This window comes from Haemaphysalis longicornis, unplaced genomic scaffold (assembly GCF_048455015.1).
Source record: "Haemaphysalis longicornis isolate Haplotype H1 unplaced genomic scaffold, Haemaphysalis longicornis Haplotype H1 scaffold_9, whole genome shotgun sequence".
NCBI lineage: Eukaryota > Metazoa > Arthropoda > Arachnida > Ixodida > Ixodidae > Haemaphysalis > Haemaphysalis longicornis.
In genome coordinates this window covers 136,666,890-136,686,075 of record NW_027526460.1, presented here as the reverse complement: position 1 = coordinate 136,686,075, position 19,186 = coordinate 136,666,890, and the positions used below count along the sequence as shown (strand labels likewise).

The 19,186-nt window shown below is 45.6% G+C and overlaps 1 protein-coding gene across 1 annotated transcript in view; it reads right to left on the bottom strand.

The window, feature by feature from the left end:
* Window positions 1-4,587: 4,587 nt before the first annotated feature.
* LOC144153457 (uncharacterized) overlaps window positions 4,588-19,186 on the bottom strand; it is a 36,344-nt gene continuing 21,745 nt past the window's right edge. The window contains exons 6-7 of the mRNA XM_077685101.1: window positions 12,425-12,701; window positions 4,588-4,779 (exon numbers count right to left, since the gene is read on the bottom strand). Of these exons, the coding sequence (XP_077541227.1) occupies window positions 4,588-4,779; window positions 12,425-12,701 (469 nt within the window). The remainder of the gene's footprint in view (window positions 4,780-12,424; window positions 12,702-19,186) is intronic.

The window sequence follows — 19,186 nt, the reverse complement described above, 5'->3', positions numbered from 1 at the left end:
TCGATTCCAGATATAGATCAATCTCCAGAATTAGATCTGTACTTAAAACTAGTATCAAGAGAAATATTGCCACCTAAACGATCAAACAAGCCCAAGAACCTAACTCCGTCGGAAGAAGTTACCCTGAATAGCCCATGAGCCAGAACCGACTTAGTCATAATGCCAGCCGACAAGGGTGGTAGCGAAGTTGTTTTACCTATGCGAAAATGCAAAGATGAAGCTTATAGGCATCTCAATAACCCTTGCCACTACAAGCCCTTAGATAACGATCCGAGCTAGGAGTACAGCCTAAAAATCCTTCAGACCCTCACAGATCTGCGATCTAGAGAATTAATTACGGCCACTGACTTAACTTGCAGGAAACCGAATAATAGGCATGCAGGACGTTTTTACCTCCTCCCAAAACTCCGCAAAGTCCCCGTAGAAATATTGTTCACTGCCGAGATTCCTGTTAGACCCATAGTTTCGAATACCAATACCCCAACCGAAGCATTATCTCTGTTTCTGAATCATTACCTATCCGACATTCCGTCTTTTCTTCATTCGTTCAGGACACCCCCCAATTCCTCCGCATAATAGAAGAGATAAATAAGGGAGGACGCCTACCCAGTGGAACACTCTTTGTTACTCTTGACGTTGCCGCATTTTATAGAAACATCCCTTTTGTCGAAGGAATCGAAGCTATTTCGAAAGCTTTATCAGAAAACCCGCACCTACCTGCGCCAGAAGTCTACGTAACTTTGTTAAAACTAGTTTTAACTCTCAATTATTTTGAATTGGACTCGTCTTACTTTTTGCAAGTTTTTGGAATCAGCATGGGTAATCCATTCGCGCCGACCTATGCCAATATTTTCATGGGGCCAGTTGAAGCCACCCTATGAAGCTCTTTTCCGCATAAACCTCAGGTTTACCTCCGCTACATAGACGACATCTTAATCATTTAGAAACACCGTCGCGCGACTCTAGAAATGTTTATATCTCATCTTAATTCCTCGCATCCGACTATTTAATTCTCCTGCCAGTGTTCTGAAAAAGAAGTGAACTTCCTGGGTACTACAGTCATTCTAGACAACGGTAAACTTAAAACCACGCTTTTTAGAAACCCAACAGACAGCAGTAGTACCTAGATTATAAAAGCCATCACTGGAGACACTGCAAGCAAGGGATCTTTGTTGGACAAGCCACCAGGCATACAAGAGTATGCAGTGATGACAGGGACTACGTAAATCATCTAGACGAACTCAAGTCCAACCTTATGAACAGGAACCAACCCAAAAGCTCGGTCGATCAGGCGTACCAACGTGCATATAATCTCAAAAGGGATGACGTGCTCAACAAACAGCGACAAAACGAAGGCGCCAGGCCGCCTGCCCTAATAACTAAATTTTCAAGCGCCTTCCCAAACGTAAACAATATACTGCGGAAAAACTACCCCATTTTAGCCAGTAACGACCGACTTAAAAATACGTTCCCGGAAGCACGAAAGGTTACCTACCGGAGAAACAGGAATATAAAAGATATTTTAGTGCATGCTAAAACAGGGCCTTCAAAGCAACCAGTCATAGCCAGCTGCTCCCGTTCCAGATGCAAGACTTGCAGGATCCTTCAGACAGACTGCATTGTAGAAAATTGGCCGCGTATCTGCTCCTTTCGTTGCAAATGTCGTCAAAAGACGATAGTCTTTACCGAATTTTGCCAAGTAAATTTTTCTCTTCGCTTTCCCGCTCACCTCTCATGTTGTGCCTCTTGCGTCGCGCTCCTCCCAAGGCAAAGACGCCAAAGGTTTGCTTAAAACACTTTAAATTTCCCGCATTCCACTGCTCCAAACTGGGTGTCTCGATGCCAACGCTGCCGTACGGCGAAGACGCGCGTAAATCGAGGCGCCCTACTTCAACGTTTATAAAACGGCGTTTCCCTAGTCCACGTGCGTTCCAAGCAGAACGTGGAACCAATCTAGTGGAACCTTTCGTAACTGTTGCCGGTTGATTTCTTCAAATGCCGCCAGAAGCTATATGGCGCGGGCGACAGCAGGCGACGGCGGAGTGATATTTTTTTCTTCAGTTGATGAAGTATTTAATCTCGCCAAAATCAAACATGTACGATTTTTTATAAAGGAACGCTGCAAATACCACTTCTGTATTAATTTGTTGTCTTATATATGCGCAATGTCTTGTTGTTCTTCAACAATATTTACAAGTATGAACATTACACCGGACTTAGACGAGCGCATTTAGCTGTGACTATATAAGACTATGTCGCAGGCATTGGTTTACTTTGGCCAGGTGGCTGAATCGAGTCACCGACAGACAGACGAACAGACAGACATACAGACATACAGACAGACCAAAATTGCTGGGTTTAAGTAGCCCAAGAAAGACTATCATCTTTAAAAGCGCAGCCAGTAATTATGTCCACACTAATAATTCAAGTTTTACGTGCATTTCATCCAACATTGTGCATATGTTGGAAGGCTCAATGTGCCACAAACAATGTATAGGCGAAACGAGTCAACCTATGAGCCTAAGTCTTAACGGTTACCGGGCAAATACTCATAGCAAATCCTCCATAGCTGCAGCGCAGCATTTCAATCAACCAGGCCACAATTTTGATGACCTTAAGTTGTATATACTTCAGTCAAACTTTAAACCTCCTAGGGACAGAAAATAGCGAGAATCCTATTTAATTACCAAATTCAATTTCATGGAGCCTACTGGAATTAATGCGTCTAGGGGCAACTTGCAATCGTTGCGATATTCACAGGGAATGCGCGATTAGGCATTGCCTTGCATATACTTTATTCACAGACTATGACCCCTCCCTCTGCTCCTTACTTGGTCACCTAATTCCTTTTGTTCTCATTCCTGAGCTTCCAGTTTAGTACGCGCCCGCATCCCTCCAACCTTTTCTGTGGAATTCCATTTTATTTGTAATGTTTTTGTTCTGCCTTTTCTTGTGCCCTGTACGTCACTCTAACTTTATCTTTTCGTTTTTGAGTTTCAGGACAGGCCCGTTCCCGGCATTTTGCTTGGGCGACACGTGCCATTTCAGTTGTGGGGTTATTGCTTTCTCTTTTGTGTGTGTTTGTGTGGTTTCTTCCCTGTTTTTCTTTCTTCCTGTACGTAGTCAGCCATGATAAGCCCGGTTGCAATTCGAACGTGGCAGACAACAAAGACTGCTTCGCCGAGGCAAGATTGAAGTGAGCAACGATGCGGGCTACGCACCTTTATAAACGAAAAAGGGAGGGACCCCCGTGCTACCTTCTTGCGTAATAGTGTGACAAACTAACATTTCCTTTCAACAAAATACTTCATTTAATTTACAATTAAAGATGTTTTGTTTAATTTTTGAAACCCGTAATGTTTTAATAGTTCGGTTACTATTCTTTATGAAACCTGCTGCTTGCGTTTTTCAGCACATCTGCAGCTACGTGCCTCTGCGTTGGTGACCGGTGTGCCAATGCGATTCCTGTTACTTTAGGTAGGCGAAAAGCAAAATCACCTTGTGTACGAGATTTCGGCGCACGTTAAAGATCCCCAGGTGGCCAAACCTAATGCGGCGCCATCCACTAAAGGGTGCCTCATCGCTTGCGTTGCGTCGGCGCGTTAAACCCTACAATCAATCAAACAATTACTTCAGGTGTCCACTTAGACGGCTTCTTAAGCTATATACCAAGCTGTTGCGAAATAGAACGCACCCTAAATCAAACACAAGTTCACATTTCATAACAAATATTTTTGGAACACAAACGAATTCGATAAGTTTTTAATAAATAGTTTGTCCTCTTTCATATTACGTATGACTTGTATTAACGCAACTTTTATATTTCAGTCCCATCCACCAAGCGCTGCCATAGACTTAAAATATTACACACATTTTTGGCACTATAGGTAGCACACGTGGTGCTGTCCGTTTAGATTGTTTAAGCGCGCATCTCTCCTGGCGACAATGCTCGTATTTGAAAAAGTGATGAAGCTGTTTGAACAACAAAAATAAAATATGAATAACGTCATATTCCGCTGTCAGGTATGCAAAAGGCCAATTTAAAATTCTGAATTGTTCTGCCACTGGCTATTAGCATAGATACAGCTTATACTCAACTCATAAAAGGGATATTCTTCACAGAAAATGCAAATAGCGAATTGATTGATTGCAGGATTTAACATGCCGACGCGACGCAGGCGATGAGGCGTGCCGTAGTGGAGGGCTCCGGATTAATTTTGGCCATCTGGAGATGTTTAACGTGCGCCAAAATCTCGTACACAGGGGCGTTTTTGCTTTTCGCCTCCATCAGAATAACGGCCGCCGCGGCCGGAAATCGAACCCGCGACCTCGTGCTCAGCAGCGCAACGCCTTTGCCACTGAACCACCGCAACAGGTGCAAATAGCGAATTAGGCATCGGCTCGGTAATACCGTATTCCCTTTTCACAAAACACAAGCTCCATTGTAGCGCTAAGTAATGCTTGTAACCACACGATATTTATTGTGGTATAGAAAAACCAACTGCACTATACAATGATTCAATCTAAATTGCTGGTGATATCAGTAGTTATCGTGGTGGAGACGCGCTGTACAGGTGGTAGAGCCGCCTATCTGATAGAGTTCAGCGAATAGCGGGAGCGATTAGCATCCTCGTCCTCCGGCAGCTTGTCACGTAGCAGGATGCAGATCAACGAGGTGAAGGCGGCGAACACGATCATTGTCGACATGACAATGACGAGCACGTGCGTAACTTCTATCCTCAGGTCCACTGTACACGTCCCGTTCTCAGGCTTGTGGTCCTGCGGATGAAGGTGAGAAGGAAAGATGGTGGCCGTGCCGGAAGTGCCGTCTTGCGGACCGATCTGTGCCCGCACCCAACGCCCGCAACTGACTTCGCCGCTGAAATCACTGCCTCTGCGCCACGAAATATCGGGTGGTTTCTGCGTACGCGCGTTTTCTGTAGTTTCCGAAAGCCGCTTAGTGATATTCGGTTCATAGCGACGTACTTTTTGGTAAAACACTACGCAGTTGGGGGGAATAGCTTCAGTAAGTGTTGTAATGTTAAGCAGAGTAGCCCACTGGTACCACCTAAGTTTTACCTTTTCGGGGGAAACAAGTAAAGGAAGGGTGTGGCTGTTAGCCGGCTGCCGACTTTTTATCGATCGCTGATATTGTGCCGGCCACCGGCATTTTCTTTTTATGGGATGGGTCCGGGCAACGCTTTTGTGTTTTGAACACATTACTCATTAAATGTAATACAGTCGGTCCTATATACGGGACGGCAAATTGCAGGCTGCGCAAATAGTCCCGAACTGCGGCGCCATTGGCTGGTCGCGACCATGTGGCCATCCTGCCGGCATCTTTTTGCGGACAGTCGGTATTTCACTATTCTAGTGCCTCCCGCGGAAATGCATTCGTGACAGCTTTATGCGAATGTGTATTGTAAGCAAATATCTAACCTAACCAATCTTAGGCGAGCACGAACCATAAAGGCAGCTCCTAAGCTAACCCAACCCAGCCAAACCATGCGTTAGCGATCCTAACCCAGCCCAGAAAGATATGTCCACCCCAACCTAACCGAGACTTTGGATCAAAAACAAGAGGCGCAAGCACTGTTCCACGCTTCCCACGCCACAATGCATTAACTCTGAACAACAAATCAGAAGACAGTGCCAGCGAAGTATCGCTACCACCTAAGGTTTCGGCTGGAGACAATATATCCACTTCCAAGAATAATAACTAGGAAAAATACAACAAAAAATAAGGAAGTGGGAATGATAACTTCCCAAGCATTGAAACAAAACGAAAGCCGAGTTAAACTACACAAAAAACTGGGGTTGATTCCTCTGCCATAGGAATCAGTAAAAAGAAGTGAAATGTGCAGCGAAATCTGCAGCTGAGCATGATTTGCGAGACGGCGGCTGTCTTCTAGGTGTGCTTGGCAAGCGATGTCCTGTTGGCCGGTCGCTTTGGAAAAGGTGTCCTGGCGTGCTTTTTTGTGACGGATATGACCCCAGTGAAATCATGGTTTATCCCGCGATACAACAGTTTCCGGTTAAAATACAAACCCCGAAAACGAACAATCCGAAGTGTAACGTTTGCTAATACCGAAGGTTGCTTTCCTAGAAGAAGACCCTGTGAGCAGGGGTGCACCCTTTACAGGCCGTTTGCTTCGTTGTGCTGGCGTCACTTTGGTGACGGATATGACATCATCGAAATGTTGGTGTCTCCGGGAATACAACACTTTCGTGTTAAAAAACGAGAAATGCAAAAAAGCCCAGGAAAAAAGAGAGAAATAGTGGACCAGTTTAGTAAGGAACGAAAGGTTGCTGCGGGTATATTTGGGGAGTAAGCATCTACACCCCACTAGAATAAGTGGCACTGAAAACATCCCTGAGAAGTATCTACACAATATCATATCCAACTCCTTGTTATTAACATGACAAGCTTTCAACGGCCAAAGTGGAGGGAAAGTTCAGAAAGAGAGCAGGGATTCTTGTAACAGAGCTAAGACAACGGGGACAAAGAAAGGAGGACGAACAGAGACGCCTGTGATTGTCCTTTTTTGTCCCTGTCGTCTCAGCGCTGTTAGAAGTATACAAGCATACCAACTAGTTCGCCTTTCATTACTGCTTGAGCAGGGAAGACAAACGGCAGAAAGAAAAAAAAACGACTGCAATTCGGCCGCGCCAGTCACAAAATTTCGCTCAATCACAGAAATCATTCAAGCTTAAAGAATGTTGTCGATTACGTACTCAGGTTAAGCGATGTCTTTAGGTGTGTAAAACTACGCTTACGCCTGGGAGTATCTACAAAGACTTTAAAGGACGGACACACATCTTTGGTGGTCGACTATACTTGTACGTGGGCTCTAAGTAAATGACTGATTATGGTGATGTTGATGAGTGCCCTTTTGGTTTAAATGAGCAAGGTCAAGTGAGGGCACAGAGCGCCAAAAAGCATAAAAGTTGGGGAATATGTGGGATTCTTGGGTGGCCATAGTTAGTTCTCCGGCGTTGTCCCCTACGCTAGCTCCTGGTGTGTCAGCCACGTGGGCCCCCACACCTACTGTAGCCCAGCGAGGTTTTCCGATACGAAAACACAGTACGCAGAAGGGCCGAAGCACAGCCGTATTTTGGGAACTTCCAAAGCACGTAGGCACAAAGCTCGACGGCGTTCACAAATCACGCCGTCTGAGCGTGACATTTTGTTGTGCACGAAAGTATTTGTGTAGATTACTGAACTGGACACGTGTTGGAAGTGTCGTGCAAGAGCCTGCATGGTATTCCAACTTGCCCCCTTATGAGCTGACCAGAGGCAGGCTATATTTCTAACGGCCTTTTGGTCTTAGTATTCATGTGCATGATTTGTGTGCATGTGTTGGCAGGGTATGGGTCTGATGTCCTTTTAACCTTCGTACCCGTATCTATACTTTATCTGTGCCTACATGAGTGTAGGAACGCCAGAAACGCACGCCAATTCTCCCCTTTTGCCTCACGGCAAATACGCTTACCAACATACTTGGCCCTTTTGCACGAAATTAGGTTTTGCGACGTGGAACATCGACGAAAAATACCCACGCTTTGTTCTGGTCCTCTAGCGCACGCTTACAGTCTTCGCTCCACCAGGGCCTCGACGTGTTCTGCTGAGCACCAGAGGCCTGTGGAACGTACGTTTCGGCGGCGACGACAATGTTTCGGTGGCGACGACCCGTGAAGAGCTGGGTTGCTCTTAAACGTATTAGGGTTTTATGGATGTAGGGGACAGCTTAGATGAGATCTGTAAATGTTTAGCAGTTTGATCTTGCCTGGCTCTACGTTTTATGGGAAGGTGGCGTGTTTATGCTTTCGCCTATGTATGTGAATGTCGCAGGGAAGTGATTCATGCTACATGGGTTCGGGTCGACATCCCACTGAAGAGATAGAAAAAGAGATGCAAAGTGAATAGCCAAGTCTAAATGTGTATAAGTGTATCTTATGATATGGTATGTAGGCAGTTTTTTGTTGAATAGGCACGCTCCCGATTGTGTTAAGAATTTGCAAATCTGGTGACCTCTGAATCCGTTCTGAAGAGCCCAGGGTGCATTGAGGTCGCCTATACGAATGAAAAGGTCGGGCAGCTGATTTGCCAGAGCCAGAACCCAGAGGTTCAGAGCTGTATATCAAGAAGGTAGTAAACAAAGCATACCTTTATTAGCCTAATAAAATTGTGGTTCGGATAGCCGCAGCCACACGAAGGTTCTGTATTCGGATGACGCGACACGACAGGAATTTTAGGGCAAAGATGGCAACCCATTGAGAATATGCCACTCCCGACCCGGTCTTTCCTAATTACCATGTAACAACACAAAAAGTTTGATAGTTTGGAATTTAAATGAAGAATGGATTTCGCTATCACATTAACTTCTAGATCCTTAAGAGGGCCCCTAATGGTTCACTGGAATGTTTCCTCTTGCCATAGTTCAAACTTAAATGACCCTGGAACACTATTTAAGCAGTGCAAATATACCTGCGCGACATTTAGATTACACAGCGAGGAATACCCGAGTCAAACATCACACGCTCACGTGAAGCGACGTGCACGCCGATCACTGTGAAAGGCGCGGACGAACGAACCGCGCTCCCTTCAATTTTCCCTCATTATGCACCAATAGGACCACCTAAATTACGTCAATTGGGCGGTGGCTCACCCATCGGCTGTCGTTGGTCACTTTCACTGCTTCTCGCATTTCCTGTGATAATCAGGCGTCGTCGGCGTTGTGTACCAACCTCTTCTATGCCTGAACCTGTACGAATATCTTTGGAATTTCTTTTGGGTTTTCAGTGCCCGCCGAGACTGTGTGACGAACTCAAGACTTCCATTTGAACCGGACGACTCAACACCAAACGCTCATTCCTTCAAAAATGCCCTACCAGCCTGAGCGCGGGCTTGCGAGCTGGCAGAAAGCCTGCTTTTGTTCTTGCGCCAGACCGGAAATAGGCCCCTCCACGTTGCGGAGAAAGGGAGAGAATTTCCCGGCCTGTGATATATCGAAGGCCACCGAGGAGTACGCGAGCAGCCTCCCCCCTCTCCGGACAGAGCGCGCAGCTTTCGTCGCGTTCTCCGCGGTCGAGTTGAAAGGGGACGATTATGCGCGATTTCTAATCGTGCGCAGTTTCGTTGATTGTGAACAGATTTTCATAATTTTTGTGGGGGGAGATTGCTGTTACTGTTACACTTTACTCCGAAATAAATTCCGAGAAGTCGATGGCAAGTGCCGCAGGATCCCTTAAAGAACGACTGCTGTGCGTGTGTGTTTGTGCGTGTGTGGGTGTGTTTGTCTGTGTATTTAATTTTGGAGAAGTTTTTATTTCCTCGGTTTACTTAGACGTCTCATCCCGTCGCCTTCCCTGAGATGTAGATCAGAATTGTCCGATGCCCATGTCGCCGTCAGATATCCTGCGACTTGCCGACGTATCTGGCTCCCTGGGCTTCGCACACTTTCGACTGCTTTTTGCCTCTGTCGCCACCACCAAGAGCACGAAGAGCGCCACGTGGGGCAGAGGCGATGTACTTGAAACAGCGATGTCAGTTAGGGTTGTAAGGGTGCCTTATCGTATGAACAGTGCGTATATCTATTCTGTTTTGTTTATTCTGCTTCATCTGTTTGTTAACAAGGTCTCGCTCAGATATCGCACCCTGAGACCTGTAGAGGCTCGGCCAGGGAGGGACACTGATTTCCATATCAACCATGCATGATTGAGAAGGGAGCATCGTGGCCTTCTATTGATTGTTTACTTAGACAAGACTTTTTACAGTTCCTTCTTTTTGCATTATATGTCTTGCCAAAGATGCTAATAAGAAAGTTTGTAATAAAATATATTGACGGTGCGGCGACAAGGTGGGCTGTATCAAGAGATTCGAGAATATTTGTCTGTCTTTAGCAAACTTATTGCTGGTCAAGGGGGAACCAATACTTCGGTGCGGCCCCTTTTAACGCCTGATCGGGTTTTTAAGAGGTTTTTTTTTTCTCCCATATGACATATAAAAAAGGGCGAAACTGAAGTACTTTCTCCGTGTACTTTGCTCTGACTGTCAATGAGGTCCTGCAGTTTTCTACCTGGTACACAGACATGGAGCCCGTCCGCCGAAGCTTGAACAAGACTCCGACGACCACCGTTCGTGGTTTGTAACCATTCACCTACAGACTCATCGCGACGGTTGATTACTGCTTAGTTTTGGGGCTCGTGGGGGTTGGTGTCATTATTACAGTCCCTTCTAATACACAAGGTGCCTTGTGCAGGGTAAGTTTGCTACTGATTGGTGCATTTTTTACCTGGTGCCTCCCGCACCGTGGTAAGTAGCAGCAGCAGACTATCAGGTGTACGATAAAATTTAGTACTGATTTTTCGTTTTGGACTTTTATTACGCCAACTGGGACGTGCACCTTAAGTACAAAAACTACTCTGGGTTCATTTCGCATTGGGTACAGGCAGACGGCGTTACACGTGAAGCCCAGTTAGTACAATGGATACATCATTGTGGGACTTCAAACCTAACGTCGATGTCGCGGCTGAGTTCCACTGGTTATTATCTGCGTCTGCATCGTCACAAAAACTGTGCACCATTGCATTCAACTGTGTTTACTTTGAAAGAAATCTTTTTGTTATTATAATCACCTGGTGTGCAATGGGATAACCTTAATCATCAACGCCACAATTACTACGTACAGCAGAAATACAGCATGATTTTAGGCTTCGTCGACTTCACATTCATGGTTCAACTAAATATTATCAAAAACAGCTCTAAAATGTCCTAGATCTTTACTTTTGAGAAATTCAAAACGCGCGAGTATCGTAGTCAGACATCTCTTTTGTCAAACCCGGCAAGCTTCACCCAACTTTTTTACTTTCTGCTACCGTTTAGATCCAGCGTTGTAGTGCTGAACTGAAGAATAATGAATTTTCTCCCTACTGTTATGCCCGTGGTGATTACATTGGGTTGTATAACTTTTTTCTTCATTTTATTGGTAAGAAATTGAAGAACTACCTGATTGTAACACGCAGGTCATGCGGTTCACTGCAGTAGTTAAAAGTGGCAAGAATAAGTTTATCCCCAAGTGCAAACCCTGCCAATCAAAACACCCCTTTTGGTTCCCTAATGAACTTCGTACCGCCCTTAAATTAAAAGACCGCTGTGACAGAAAATTTAATAAAACCCGTCTTGATGAATGGAAAGAGGACTTCCACACTTAAAGCAAAATATGTTAGTCTTTATGAGCGGTACCAGCGCTCCTATCTCGATTTAGTGGAAAACAACATAAGTTCCCAGCCTGCAAAATTCTAGAGATGTATTCGATCCCGAAACAATAATTCACATGAGCAAATCCGTCTGGTTGATTCCACTGGGGAGACGTTCATGATGTTGCCAGTCATTTTGCGAAGCAATTTAGTATTACGTATGGCCACCGCAATGAGGTGAAACTAAAACCTACTGTTCAACCATGTACAGGGTTCTAGCTTAGTATAATTGAACGAACAGTTGGTTCACCAGAGTCTAAGGCGCCTGAAACCGTCGCTGTCGTGTTGCCCTGACTCAACACCTCCAGCTATTTTAAAAACATTCGGAAGCATTTCTGTTCCTGCTTTAACTGGGACATTCAATCCCTGTCTAAAAACATATAAGTTTGCTCGCAAGTGGAAAATTTCTCGAGGACGCCCATTTTTCAAGTCAGTCACTAAATTTAATGCAAAAGTCTATAGAGCAGTTTCTCTCCTTTGTGCTGCCTCCAAGCTTTTTGAGACGGTGCTGCACAAGGTATTCGCAAGTTCTGTACAGCAGTTTCTTATAAGTAAACAGCGCGGTTTTTAGTCAGGAAGATAGACGACAAATATTCTCGCCTGCTTCAAGGAGCAGACCTCCGCTGCAGTTAATGATCGAGGCCATTTGGAGGTTGTCTACTGTGACCTGAGCAAAGCATTTGATAATGTCTGCAACGCGTTGTTACTTGATAAGCTGGCTGTGAAGGAGTGATAAATGATAAGTGGTCCGCTAGCTGTGAAAAGTTCCATAAGACTTAGCCTAGCGATTAGGAAACGCCAAGCAGCTTGGGTGTTAACATCTATGTTCACGATGTTAATACAGCGAAGCTGGGCTAATTTTTTCCAATAAAGCAGGCTGTTCGACTAGTTGACTTCGAAGTATGTTTAAACGGGGGACGCTGAACATGGCCGGCTGTAAAACCAAAAGCTAAGAAAACGTGGCATGGATTTTTCCCTTTCCCTTTTTTCCCTTTTTGCAGTGTGCCTTGTAGTTTTTGCCGTCCTGTGGTTAAACATATCCGCCCAGAAGTGTAACTTAAGCATGCAAGAAAAGAAAACGTTATTCAAAAGCGAAGGGGTGGATGCCTACACACGTGATAAAGAGGTACGCTCATGCTTTAAAAAGGGGAAGGTGTCTGCTAACCTTGCCGCAGCGGCAGGCATGCTCGCTGCACTCGGCGTGCGGAGTCCCGCAGATGGTACGCGGGCCGCAGAGGTAACCCAGTTCGACGACCGGCCAGCAGCCTTCCGCGTGCTCTCTGTGGCGCGTCTTGCACTCGCACTTGCGTTGCAAGCACAGGGAGAGCCGGTCGGACTGCTGGCACTGGTGCTGGAACACGCACGACTGGCCGATCTGGCGCGGGTCGAAGCACAGGTGGTAGAAGCTGTCGAATCCCATGCCCGGCTGGCAGCTGGAGCAGCTGCACGTGGAGAGGACGGGAAGTTGCGCTAGTTGAAAACAGGGCGTCATTGCAGGGAGACGACTATTCGCAAGTTTCGGAGAATTGCAGAGTTCTGGTTGCTTCATGGGAAAGAGAAAGAAAGAGAGAGAGAGAGAGAGAGAGAGAGAGAGAATACACATGCTTTTGAAAATGGATGAGGGTGTTTAAGAAAACGGGCAAAAGCGACCATACTGTTCCGGAAAGCCATGTACAGTCTTTGTCAAAATTTTGTGGGCCACGGCGACCGTGGCCGGAGCAGGCGCGCAGCCGAGCAGGGGCGCTGCGCTTACCGCTGTCGACTGGTTACGCGGCTAAAGAGAATGAGGGAAGCTTTCTCGCTTCCTTTTGTTGCACGATAAGTGCAGCGAGGCCGGTTTCTCAGAGCAGGCGCACTTCGCTTCAGCGCAGGCACTTTGCGCAGCTCTTGTCGCGCGGGACGCACTACAAAAGCAAGAGCAAAAGTTCCCCTCGCTCTCTTTAGCCGCGCAACCAGCTGACAGCGGCAAGCGCAGCGCCCCTGCTCGGCCGCGCGCCTGCTCCGGCCACGGTCGCCGTGGCCCACAAAATTTTGACAAAGACTGTACAACGGCTGCTGACATTGCCCGTTGGACTACTGCAGCGTTGCCACTGAGATGGCCGCCCCGGCGCCCGCATTCTTGCTGCTCGTATGTGGAGGGGATGTGTAGCCGGTGAGTTTAGCACACTCATTGCAAGTTGAGTGTTGTTGAGGAAGAGTTTGTTTTCGCAGTATAGGGAGTGGGTAGTCAGTTACAAGTGGTGTAGATGTTAGTGGTTGTTCCGCACGCAGCGCCAGATCTGTTCGTGCGGGACGGGAAAGGAGGGGTAAGGCGCTGGGTAGAGGTAGAGATCCAAGTTTTCATAAAAGGTTGAATGGCATGAAAGAACTAGGTTCTTTTATTGATTTTTTTCGACAAATATGAAAAAGGGAAAGAAGAGGATTCCGCACACATATTAAAAATCGGCATACTTCTTGACGCGACGGCCTTAAGCCTTGTCGAACGCGAGAAGTGACCGTAGTCTCTGGCGACTACACGAATGAAACCAAATTCAGGCCGCTGTAAAAGGAAAAGTAAATAAAATATACAACGAAACTTGTTTGTGTTCGAAGGGGATTTGAACAGGGGTAGCCAACAGCCGCAGCCAAGTGTGGTAACCACCAACCCTGTAGCGCGCCAAGATGGAACAAGAATTATCCAGATGCATGCCGCATGACAGGTGAACATGACCGCACCGCAGACACGATGCAGCCGTGAAGAACTCCGATAATCGTTGGCTTTCGCCCACCCATCACTTAATGAAGCTAAGTGCCCGATAAATTCATCTGTTTACACTGAAAAGAATATATTTGTTACATGCGGCATTGCAAAATTCCCGGATAAGCTTCTGCTCTTCAAATCTGCGCACAAATTGATGTCAAGGCATTGCTTTCCGAAGGCGTACGTAGATTGGCTCATCACAACAAATTTCCCGGAGAAGCTCTGGTTATTTTTTTTTTCAAAGTTATCCTGGTTGAAAAAACAGGAAACAACTTTTTTTTCTATGCTTTTTTTTTCAATCCCTCACATTTCTCGATAGAGGCAGCGGGACTGACGGTAGTCCGGTAGTATACCGCCTTAGGGGGGGGGGGCACAAAGGTTGGATGGTAGGGGTGTTGGATGGTTCATCTCCTCCGTGAATGCCCTGTACCTTAAGGGCACTACTGTAGTTGACCAACGAAATGATCATCCTGTCTGGAAAATAAGCGATCTGTGGATGCGCCCTTGGAAGTTGTTGGTCGCACACGGACAAGATCGAAAGTGCTGGGGTTGAACCACCGCCAGCAAGGACCAGCCAGGCGCCGCCACGTGGTGCCAGCCACGAGTGACAAGTAAACAGGCACCGCAGTTTGGATTCAGGGCCCAGTAGCGCTCGGACGTGTTCCGTCTAAACTCGCCTTTGCTATCACCAGAGTTCTGTATTAGGTGATATCAAGGCAGGTGCGTAGATGCGCCGTTAGGGTCGCTACTGGGCCGAGAATTCAGTTTGTCGTCTGCTTATCGCAGAGTGTAATCAGTACAGACCGGAAGTTCAGACACACAAAATGATGATTTGAGAGCCCGTAATAGGTGCCGAAAAGTGCAGTTTAGGCTTATATGGGTTCCAAATACTATGATTTATGTACATATGGGGCCATTTTTTTTACTTCAGTAGCCTCGTTCAGGGGAACGTTTTCAGTTACAATTGAAATATAGGACAAATCCTGCGCTGTGAGGGTGATTTTTTTTTTCATGAAATAGGCCACACACGTATCGCCATTTTACGCGAAATGTAGAGTGATTCGAGTTCGGGATAAATGCTATAAATGGCAGGACACACCAGCACCACCTCATTTTTTACGGCTTGACGTTGCACATCCTTGCAGTTATTTTTGTGCGACATGGAAGGTTCAATGCTCAGCTTGCCCGTTGTTTGGGACGCTCAATGGTCCCATTCCATCTGGCACGTCGGAATGTCTGCCGCCGGAAGCCTTTGTCAGTTCTTTTATTTATTTATTTATTTCTTCATTTATTTTTTCAAAAATACCCCTAAAGGCCCTAACTAGGGGGGTATTACATAGGGGGCAGGGTACATTGAGCATGAATAAAATAGACTACTTACAGCACGTTAATAGGCAAACAAATAATTACAAGCGGGTGCGAGGCAAAAAAGAAAAAGGAAGCAAGAAACAAAGAAAACAAACAACTAAATCTTGAAAGGACTCTAAAACCTATAAAATCACTTTTTAGTAAAAATAACATACGAAGTAAGTGTGTAACAGTTCTGAGAATTTGGTCGGATCTGTTAAATTTACAGTGTGAGATGGTAGGGCATTCCAATCCACAATTGTGCGAGGTATGAAGGATTGTGAATATTTGGAAGTGTGGCATTTCACACGTGTCACTTTTAAGGCATGGTCCCGTCGGGGAAAGATCGTCGGTGTCGAAGAAAAGAAATCAGGATGAAGTGAAGAGTGATGGTACAGTTTATGGAACAATGATAAACGTGATAGTTTACGCCGATCTGATAGCATAGGTAAAGATGCGCGAAGTTTTAGAGCCTAGACGCTGGTATGACGTGAATAATCTGAAAAGATGGAACGAAGGGCACGATTTCGAAGGGATTCAATTTTGTCAACTAAGTATGCTTTGTCAGGGTCCCAAATGGCAGATGCGTACTCAATTTTACGTCTGATGACAGTTGCGTATGCAAGTTTGCGAAGGTTAGATGGAGCATGCTTTAGTTTGTGCCTCAAAAAACCCAATGAGTGGTTGGCGGATGCAAGAATGATGTTGATATGATGATTCCATGTCAGGTCACAATGCAGGTTAAGTCCCAGGTATTTGTAAGTGTCTGCTAGCTCAACAGTTGTGTTATTTAAGGAATAGGCAGTTTGAATGCGCGATACGTGGTTTGTAAGGGACATAAGTTTAGTTTTAGAATTATTCAACGACATTAACCAAGTGGAACACCAAGTAGATATAGAGTCAAGGTCAGTTTCGAGGGCCAGTTGGTCTGTAAAGCAGGTTATTGTACGGTAAATAACACAGTCATCAGAAAAGTGCCTGATCCTTGAAGAAACGCAATTTGGTATGTCATTGATAAAAATTAGAAAAAGTAAAGGGCCCAGGACACTGCCTTGTGGAACACCAGAGTGTACTTGGCCAAATAAAGAATTAACGTTATTAGCATATGTGAATTGAACCCTTCATGACGAAAAATCTTCAACCCATGCAATTACAAGAGGGTGGATAGTAAGTTGTTTTTGAGTAGCAATCTGTGGTGAGGTACCCGGTCGAAAGCTTTGGAAAAATCTAGAAGTATTGAGTCGATTTGAAGCCCAGCGTCAACGGATGAGTGAATGTGGTTAATGAAACCAGCGAGCTGAGTCTCACACGAGTACCCTTTCCTAAACCCGTGTTGGTATTTAAAGATTGTATTATGTTCTCTTAAGTAGCTAATCACCTGTGAGTAGATAATTTGTTCGAGAAGTTTACAAATAGTGCTCGTTATTGATATTGGTCTGTAGTTGAGTGGTGATAAGGAATTGCCTGATTTAAAAATGGGTGTTACTTTTGCTATTCCCCAATCTTAAGTAATTGCACCAGATAAAATGGACTGTGAAAAAAGAGCAGACAAGATGCGATAGATACCATCGGAAGTATTCTTTAGTATTTTATTATTTAAACCGAGGTGGTCCGGATCAGAAGAGTTTATTAGTTTGTTTAGTAAAGATAGAATATCGACTTCGCTAATCGCAATCACTGGCATGTTAGTGTCAGCAACGTGGCTTACGTTAGGACAACTGATAGTGTTTTCACGGGTAAATACGGAAGAAAAGCTATCGTTAAACACCTGCGCGCAACCACCCTCTGGAATTACGTCACCATTGACTGATGAAAGCGTGATAACGGGACACGATCAGGGGTTAATTAAGCGCCAGAACCTTTGTGGACTGTTAGTTAACATCGAGGGTAAATCATGAGTGAAAAAAATGACGGCGTGTGGTTTTAATAAGCGCTTGATATTGTTGGTCACATATTTTGTACCGGTGCCATGAAGTCGATCCTTTATTCTTGCCTGCTTGCCTGTAAAGTCGTTTCTTTTTGTTATTAAGGAGACAAAGTTGATGGTTAAACCAAGGAGCAGTGTTAGTGCATGATATTGTTATCACGGGTATATATTTGGCGATGAGTTGAGAAAACGTATTTTTGAAAAGAATCCAGTTTGCTTCGATGGAGCGGGACAAATATTCACGCATAAATCCTTAAAAAAATGGATAACTCTTGGTTGATACGATTGAAGTTAGCTCTGTTGTAACACCTTAGCGGTTTTCTTGTTATTTTTTTCTTATCAGGTGAATACGTTAGATTTCCCGGGGTGTCCGATAATTTTCTTTCATTGGAAGTTTAAGCTCCAGAATGGCCCTGTCACCGACCGTTCCTTCGGGGACAGTGGCGTACCTCTCCTAGACCTTTGAAATTAGCGCGAACTTCCGAGCCAGAATGGCGCCCCAGTTTTCAGTTGCTGAATGCTTTCGCCTAAAAAGTGAGCGTTAATCACTCGAATATGCCAAGTCACATTCAACTGTAGAGTGTAAGAGGCCAGTCGGGGTAGAGACACTCAGTACACAATAAAACTGGTATTAAGAGCGAAGTGTTGTTGCCATCTTCTTCCTTCCTTAGCCGTGTTTCTCAGGGGCTAAGCGCCGACTATTTTGGAAAAGGCACAAACGGTAACTGCTCCTTGACAGCACGAAAGCACCGGGAAGAACTTCTTTGAAAGCATTCATTCATTCATTCATTCGCAGAAGAGGAAGTCCTGCTGAGCTCATTGCAACGCCGATGAATATAGTCGATCGCACACTACAACGCAATAACGCAGTATAAAAAAAGCTGGGTCATCCCTCTAAAGTACATGATAACAGAAGCTGCTGGTAATAATCACACACAGTAGGTATGCTCTGCATTGTCACTGGTAAAAGGGAAGAAATGGTATTTACTGGACCAGGAAGACTTACAGACTGCGCCTAAGCTGTCGATGATGACTACCGTAATTACTCGATTCTAACGCGCACTTTTTTTCCGGAGAAACAGGCCGAACAATCGCATGCGCGTTAGAATTGGATACGAAACCGAAACTGCCGAAATTTCGTCCCACCCATCGCTATCGCCATCTCAAGATGGCGCCAAAGCTTTTAGGAACAATTTTTCGGATCAAGGCGCCGAGGCTTTTCTATCGGCGTTCACACAAATCGTCAAATTATTCCACTTGCGCACTTGATAACAGCAATGGGAGCAGCGGCAAACGAAGGTGCGCGGCTTCCACGGCTTACGAGCGGCTCCCACGCGTTCACAACGAGCGGTTCGCTGAAGCGTGCGCCTCTCGAGAAGCTCGCTGGGTGGGCGTGCGAGGCGTGGGCCGGTCACGATCCCATCGACCATGGTTGAACGGTCGTTCAGAAGTGTGGCATCGCGAACGCGCTTGATGGCACCGAGGACGAGATGTCGCGATCAGCGTAAGGCGACAAGGAGCTCTCGGAGAGCGACGAGGAGTGAGATGCGTGAGATTACTTCGGGAAATAAATCGGCCGTTTCTCTCGCATTCGTTTTTCTTGCTCACAAAGTTCCGTGCGCCTTACAAGCGGAGGTGCAAGTTTTTTCGGTTTTTTGCCTCGAAAATCGGGTGCGCGTTAGAATCGAGGGCGCGTTAGAATCGGGGAAGTACGGTAACAACAGAAACTTCGGCGTTGGCCCCTCAGCCTTCTTTTGTAGCGCCCAACATTCCGAAAGACACACACAAAAGCAGGTAAAATTTCCTTGTGCCGGAGTTCACATGGGCTAACACTTTTGGCAATGCATACCGACTAACAAACTAGACAGCACGAAAAATTATATCCAGCTAAACTTGGGAGCTATAGGTTGAAA